This window comes from Dendroctonus ponderosae, unplaced genomic scaffold, assembly GCF_020466585.1.
Source record: "Dendroctonus ponderosae isolate FM_Combo_2020 unplaced genomic scaffold, Dpon_F_20191213v2 Dpon_F_20191213_4, whole genome shotgun sequence".
NCBI lineage: Eukaryota > Metazoa > Arthropoda > Insecta > Coleoptera > Curculionidae > Dendroctonus > Dendroctonus ponderosae.
Window position 1 is genome coordinate 12,369,884 of NW_026018611.1, and position 8,328 is coordinate 12,378,211.

At 36.0% G+C, this 8,328-nt stretch overlaps 1 protein-coding gene across 2 annotated transcripts in view; it reads left to right on the forward strand.

The window, feature by feature from the left end:
• Positions 1–6,777, forward strand: part of LOC109537790 (flocculation protein FLO11) — a 137,549-nt gene extending 130,772 nt beyond the window's left edge. For both annotated transcript variants that reach the window (XM_019904682.2, XM_048665536.1), the window contains exon 7: positions 275–6,777. In XM_019904682.2, coding sequence (XP_019760241.2) covers positions 275–3,262 — 2,988 coding nt within the window. In that variant the 3' untranslated portion in view covers positions 3,263–6,777. The remainder of the gene's footprint in view (positions 1–274) is intronic.
• Positions 6,778–8,328: the final 1,551 nt, after the last annotated feature.

Below are 8,328 nucleotides of genomic sequence, written 5' to 3' on the forward strand. Positions count from 1 at the left end.
ATTTCCGTATCCCCAAACATTCCTCTTCAGCTTCTCCATTGATCGTATATGCAAGCAAGCAATACTTTTTTAAAAAGTGGCTTTTAACATCATACTGAATTGTAGACAAAGATAGAGGTTTATTTGCATACATTATGCAATTAAATCATAACGTAATCGGAACTTGTATCGAACGATGTATGAAACTAAGTATAATTTCTAGTTGAATAACATGGAAGACTGTTACTTTAACATAAAATAAATTTCTCATTAACGTGTATTTTGTTTGTTGCAGAATGAGTTGATGAAATTTTTCTTCCGGATAATCGACCACAACAAACCAAAACCGACCGACAATCCGGCGACGGTATTAGCTGTACCGCAATTCACTTTGCGGCATTCGCGGAAGACGAAGAGCACTGGGGAACGTACAAAAAGATACTCTCAGTATCTCAGTAAGAAATCTCATCGTAAAACAATTGGTAAAGTGAGTAATAGCAGTTCTAAAGCTCCTGACGAACATGAAATTAAAAAGGAGATAAAGTTTGACAACGGAAATAATGATTTCGCTGTGGTTCAAGGCTGTGATGATGCTAAAGTGAACCCTGTTGAGTCTGATGCACTAGGTGTCAGAGAATTCCAGTCTAGGGCAAGCCCTACCAAAGAAAAAGTAAAGCAAGAAAAACATGGCGACGAAAGGCATGCGAATGCTGCTGTTATTGACCGTAACAATGCGGCTGTAGTTAATAAGACTGACAAAGAAAATTATTTAAGTAATAGAGTTCCTAAAGGTGAAGTATTCGGTGGTAAACCAGACATAGTTACCACAAATACTTTATCTGGTAATATTAATAGTTTAGTGTCGAAAGTTGAAAATATTGGAAGTAAAAATATTGCTTTGAGAAAAAGCATGGCATCACATAAGCATATTTTTGAAGAGTCCTCAGTTACGGTAAAAAAGGAGCCAGAGTTTGAAGAAACAGATAATAACAAATTTGTATTTAAAATTTCCCGTGAGTATTTGGATGACTCGAATAGAGATTCTTCACAAAGTCAAGTGATTTCAAAACCTGTAACAAAAAGTTATACAAGCATAACGCTAAATCGCAGCGAAAATGTTGAAATTATCACTGAAATCGAGCCGGTTTCTAACAGAAATGGCAAATCGATTGGACATCATATCATCAAGCAGACCATTAAGAAAGGCTCCAAAGTAAAATCGTCCAATAGTCCTAAAAAATCACCCATTGCTAAATTACGCATAACTAAAAGCCCTGTAGCTAAGAAATCGACTGCAAAGCGCGGAAGTAAACAAGCCATTTCTGACACCCCAGCCGCTATATCAGAAGCACCAAAAATAGAATCTGCCCAAGCTAGCTCAAGTGCTTCGACTAGTCAAGTTCTAGAATCACATTCCAACAGCGACAACAGCCGCAAACAACTTCAGCTTCATTTGAGTGATGAACAGTTCAACTTCTTCGGATATCTGAATTTATTTCCGAAGGCCAGTCGCGAAAAAACAACAGAAAATGTGCTACAACCGTCGTCAACTTTGATTAAGAACGAGACGACTGAGCCAACAACGTCAGCAGAGCCAACCAACCAGCAGCCGAAAAAGCAAATCATTATTTCGAGATTAAGTCACGGGCAGAAACGAAAAAGCACCAGCCCAGTAAAAGCTGATAGATCTAAAGTTCTCAATCTTGACACAAAGAAAGCTATCCAGCTATTTTTACAAGGTAAATCACCCTCTCCATCGACTTCTGACAATGATGAAGGTTTGCAGTCGTTAATAAATACCTGTAAAATTCCATCTTCACTCTCCATTACCATTAAACAGAGTTCGGAAGGCGACAGCTCACCAGTTATTGTCCCACCAGTGAAAAACTACATCGAGATATTGAAACTTCCTGACGAGCTTTCAAATAGCGATAAATCGAATATCTCCGAAAAAGACAAGTCGAATGAACCAGCAAAATTAGATTTAAGTAAGTTTTGTGATAATGACAGTGAGCAAAAAGTGGACGAAGACATTTCTGAGATAGCAAAAAGTTTGACCGAAAAGATTCCGATGTCCACAACGATTTCCGAGATAGTAGCACCAAAACCAAATTTCGAGATTCCCGTAAAAACCAACATTCCTTCCAAAGTCCCTATTCAACCAACCCCGGTACCTGAAGTGAACAAAGCTTTGGGGTTGACAACATCATCAAAAGATCCACTGTCCCAGTCGAAACCGCGTTCATCGCAAACTTTTCAGAAGATTTTTGAGGAGTCGCTGAAAAAACCCGGCGATTGTTCCAAAGTGGCCACCATTGAGCTTTCGACAAGCGAGGAGTCAGATTCTTCCGGCACGGCGACAAATCAAACAAGTGGCAAGCGAAAAATTCTTGAACTTGCTTCACAGCTGGCTAAAACGACGAAGCTTGATCCGGAGCCAAACAGCAATGCCTCCTCAATGCCTAAAGTGCAAATTCCGCGTTTGTCAAGTTGGCGCCATCACAAAACGTTGAAACATCAACCTGGAAGCTCAATGGTTGCTCAAACTGTTGCCAGTTTACATTCATCTAGTCTAGGAATGAACTATACTGTATCGGTTGGCCCACAGAACACTTCCAAAGTACTCAAAGCTAGCGGCATAGTATCGCCAGTGAAAACAAATTCAGTGCCAGCGGCACCGGAACAGGAACCATCCGACTTGAGTGAAGGTAAATTGGCAAATGTGGATTTTAAAGTGCCATCGCCTAGTCTATCTTCTCCTAAGTTACCAGACGCAGCTGGTAGTGGCTGTTCAACTGCTACACCCAAAACCTCCTCCCCTAAACACTCACCGAAGTCATCACCTCTCATAAAACATATGTATGCGTCTGCTTTCAACCAAAGAGTCCCATCTCCGAAGAGTCGGTTTTCTTCTAATAAAAACAGGGTATTAAAACCCAAATCGTCAAGTACATCTCCTAAGCCATCAACATCAGTTCCTAGTGCAAAATCGCCTGCACCAATATTGCCAATTTCCACCGAAAGTGATAATCCAGCTGCCATAATCGGTGCTAATGAAATTGTTGATCAGTACACCACGCAAGTTTTAAAAAATAATATTAACCTGGATCCCGTTCTCGCCGGTAAACAGCTGGCCGCTTTTCAGCATGCGTTCTTGCTGAATCAAATTGAAATGCGACATAGACAAAATTGGTATAATCGAAATCAGGGACATCTGTTACAGTACGAAAAATATTTGCAGAGTATGAACGGTGGCATAAATGGGACGCAAGGCCAAACTTGAAAACGTTTAAACTATTGTCGATATCGGCTCACAGGGTTAAATTATTCGAAATAGTTCATAGGAGTTAATTTGATGTTCGGTACCTACTATATGTTTGTGCGTTACTTACAATGCATCGCTCGTACCTTGGCTACTAAATTTTGATGATATCTCAGGATTGGCCAGTGAAAAGTTGTCATCCCGATTTTTTCAGTTGTTGCGTAAGAGCGCAGATAACGCGTCAATTGATTACGTTGATTTGATCATGTTGTTTTAAGAGGGAGAATAGTTCGCTAGTGTCAACACTGAGACTTCAACTTAATCAGACGGGATGAGTGATACCCCATTTCAGAGGTAGCTTTAATTATACTCTATACACGCATGAAGTCTCTCTTATCATTCCCGTTGCTTTGAGAGCTCGTCAAAATCTTAAGAAATGTAGAGACTTGCAGTTAAGAACTATTTATTCGAACCTTCGCTGCAGTTATCCGTTCTTGTAGAACGGGGACAGAAGCTTTAAGTGCTTAATAAAATATAGTATTTAAATGATAACCTATAAAACGAAATCCAAGCAATAAAGACTAGATCGGAGCCTTTAGCCCCCTCCAATGATCGCTAAAAGTGGAGTTTGAAAAGGAATTGACGAACTAAAGCTAGAAAAGGTGATGTATTTTCATCGTGTTGAAGAAGCGCATCTTGTGGCATCTCGGCTAATCACGTCCCTGATTTTATTTGCAATTTATAGTTTTTTATTTTTTAAACATTTTTACGAGCTGCCTAAAGTCCAAAAAATGTGCTTAAAAAAATTTACGTTTTCGAAAGTTTACTGGGTTTTTACGCAACAACTGAGAAAATCGGTATGGAAACTTTTCATTGGTCCTCTTTCACATAAAGTACATCAATTTTATTCCCCATTAACTTTTTGAATGGCTTATGCGTATTTCCTTCTACATCGGGTGCGAAAATTTATAGCTTATAAAATCAGATTGAGACGTTACATATACAGTGCGTCCTATAATGAATGATGTTACCTTCAAATCTAAGGCAAATTTATTGACGATGAACTTCGAAACGTTCATTTCAGGGCATATTATTGACTTTTTGTAATTTCATAATTTATTACACTACAAAAATTACATTTTTGGTTGTAAATTCTTCCTAGGTAAACAGTTCTGTGAATTGCATAACGTTTAAATATGCGACGGTCTTGATATTCTTCTATTGTACAGTAAAGTCGAGTCTTTGACTACGTACTAACAGGGCCCCAATTTTCGAGTTCAAGAGAACGGGAACGTTCACATCGCTGATGTGATCGCTCCCTGGCTCAGCCTTTCTCCTATAGTAAGTACTACACTGGATGAGATCACTCGATTACTTTCGGGAATACATTTATTTGCGCAGGAAATGTATTGTAAATTGGCCATCCCATCACTTGTAAATTCTAACCAAAGTCAATTGAGACGGTATAAAAAATACAGTCGGTTAACAGTCTTTGTGCACCTCGTACGGCCTTTGCAATTTAAGCACACCGCCGACTGTTTACAGGTTGGATTATTTATACCGTTTCAGTTATCTTTGCATAGGGTTTCCACAGTAGCTGCAATATATGGGCACTAGATTAAATTGTAAATTATATATAAATACTAAACCCTCTATTGTTTTGTTCAATTTCAATGAGAAATGGGAGTGGGTGTTACGAATGTAGCAAAAGTGAGTCGTTCACGAAGAACCAAGGTACGAGATGTGTCGTTGTTACGTAAAACTTTCAGTCATTTTTTTCGTAATGAATGCCATTAAGTGATAATCAACCATCAAGTTTATTTAAACGGTCACAAGCGAATGATTGAGAAATCTAAATTTTACTGGACCTTCAAAATATTTATTTCAAAATTTTAAATCTCTATTCCAATTTGTAAGCATCCAATTATGCCGTTGTAATAGGTTTAATTACGCATTTTTCCCAAAGGGGGAAGAAATATCTCCATTAGAAATACGAACACCGATTACCTCGTATTCTCAATATTCCCTACATGTTCTAACTGTATACCAATTTCAAATTCTATTTGAAGTCTCTCAGGGATCATGTATAAAGCTAAAAAATTGCAGTATATAGTTTCTAATGATACAAATACAAACTGTCTATAAATCTTGGCCTAATCTAAGGAATAGTCAAAGTAGCGTGAGTGACTTGTTTAAATGTGTAAATAAATATTTATATAAGGATGTGTAATAATGATATTTGTAATGTACAGTTAATTTTGTAATTGCTACTAATTGTAAAGTTATTGTAGTACTGAATGTTAAGGAGAATTGGGCTTCTAGGAAATGAATAAGGAGGGTATTTTAAGTAGGAAATGTTTAGGCGTTTTGGCAACGTTTATTTGTTTTTGTGTTGTTCAACTTCCCCTTTACACATTTTGCCTGAAACTGTAATAAAACGCAGTCAATAAAAAGAATCATTAAAAATAAAAGAGGCATTTCTAAAATAACCTCAAGTTTGCAACATTAAATTTAATCGGTAGAGCATTATCTCTGACCCGAGAGGGCGTTTGAGAGTGTGGGCTTTTAAAACGGAGCAATTTATTCATGAAATTAATATTGTGCTTTATTGCATTAACATCAACAGTTATGTTGTTTTATTTAGTAATTCTAAAATTCAATGATGTTTGGTGGCATCAATAATTTTATTTTAATTATGAAACTCCACATGACATTGAGAATTAAAACGACATTTTGCTCGAAACTGAAAATCTCTCTGAAGAAGGCCCCATTTATAAACTTGACGTTTGCGTTCGCCGTTACCGTTTGCGTTCCATGCCGCTCGATATTAACCAATTTCACTTCTTGCCGGTGAACGTTCGTAGAACAGCCGTAGTACTGACGTACCAACCAATACCAATTCAGTATTTGGTCGGACCAAATCAGCTGATTGAAAACATTCAATAACAACAAGATAGATCTTAGGTTAAAAAATCAACTGACAGCAAACGGTAACGGCAAGTATGTAAATCGCCTTTTGTAGCGCAAACGGCAACGGTAACGGCAACGTCAAGTTTATAAATGGGTTTTACTCTCTCTAATTACTTTAGGATATTCTACCGTATATTATTTACAGCCCTTAGCATACATACATTTAAGCAAATGAGTGCCAAACCTAAAACAACGCCTAGGAGTCTAAGGAAACGAATGCAAAATAAAGATTGATTAATTTCATGCCAGTTTATTAGGAATTCTTGTTAATCGGCATAGATTTAGGTAGGTGGAATTCCTGAAATACTCAGTAAAGCAGCTCATGTAAATACGATGTAGTTTTACAGTAAATTTTAGAAACAACACATTATTTGATTTTAATGGAAATTTAAATTCAATTTGTAAATTTTGTTTTTTGTTTAACTAGTGTTTAAACTTATCTGTTATGTTAATTTTAAATTGTTGTTACTTTAAGTTATCCTTGTATCATATTAGTGTAATTAGTTCATTATTAAGGAGTTGTAAAATATTATTTTCCAATTTTCATTATAAAATTTTGAAAATTTTTTACATTTGTTTCATTTATCATTACTATCACCGATATTAGTTTTCATCATTCTCACTCCAATTAAAAATAAAGTAAGTATGTGTGGGTATAAAGTAAGTAGGTATGTCGGATAGTCGACCTGCCGAATACAGTCAGGGATCGATTATGTGGGCAATACACATGTTAGATTAGAGGCAAAGTCGACGAATTTAGGCGAGCGGGTTTTGCAATAAGTTCAGCTTTCAGTTTTTCAGCCGCCAATCGCATGCCGTTGATTTAAATAAGCGCAATCCACGTGACGTTAACACAATAATTACAATAATTTGATCATTACTCTTGGCTAACCAGAGCTTCTCATTAAATATGTCCATACATTAGTGATAGTTCTATTTTAATCAATAATTATATTTAATCATTTTCATTCTCAACTAGGAAAAGCCTTTTAGTCTATTCGAATTTCAATCACTTTTACAGACATTCTGATCACTTTTTTTATTGTGCCCCAATCGTTCGGCCAATAGACCAATAGTCAACAGAATTTGATGAAAATTTATGAATTTCATTTAGGTGAAAATAATATACTGTTACAACAAATCTGGTTTAAACATAAATTTTTGATTCAAGTTAAGGCTGACCTGAAGCTCTCGTCTATCAAGCGCACCTTTCCAGCAAATTATATAATTATAATAGATCCAAGCTCATGGTCAAACTTATTTACGTTTTAAATTCGGTAAGTATATTTTTAGAATCCGAGTAGTTTGTTTCCGGACCAAGCAATAGACGCGTGCAAAAAGTCTGTATTCATATTTATAAAAGTTGAGTTTTAAACTACATTTAATTTTATACTATCTAATAACAAGTTAACATTATTCAAACTTGCACGCATCTGAGGAACAAAAAGAGGCAAAAAAAATATCTGAAACGGTTCCGAGAAATGTTCTCGTGTTACTTGTATTTTTCCGCATATTGTACACCCTGTTTGCACGATCTTGCTTGCTGGAAAAGCGATGTCATGTTGCCGCTGATATCGAAATTCCCTTCATCTTCTTATTTTAAATGAACCACCCTGTCCATATCTGCAGGGTTATTCACGCTATACGACACGGACGTTTGCGGCTAGCCCGTTTGTTTCTTGCAAAGTATTATTTGATGGATCCACAGACGCGTATCGGCTGCACATTTTAAACATAATTTTGTAATGTACAGAGTGTCCCAAAAGCCCTAAAAGTATCAAAGTTGTGTGTTTCCAAAACCCTATATATTATTGCATTTTTGGATTATCTGAGCAAAATAAGTGTTTGTTTTAATAAGATTTATAATGTCTAAATCTAAAGGTTTTTTGAATAATTCGAATTTTATCAAAATCTAATATTATTTTCATGTGTCAAATACTTTAGAATTATTTAAGTTATGTAAACGTAATTCGTAATGTAGTGTAACAAAAAATCATATTTTATATCTCAATGATAATAAACTTACCATTTTATACAGGGTGTCTACAAATTTAAACTAATCAAATAAGAACTTTAAGTAGCTATAACTTGATTAATATAAATACAACCCCATATTT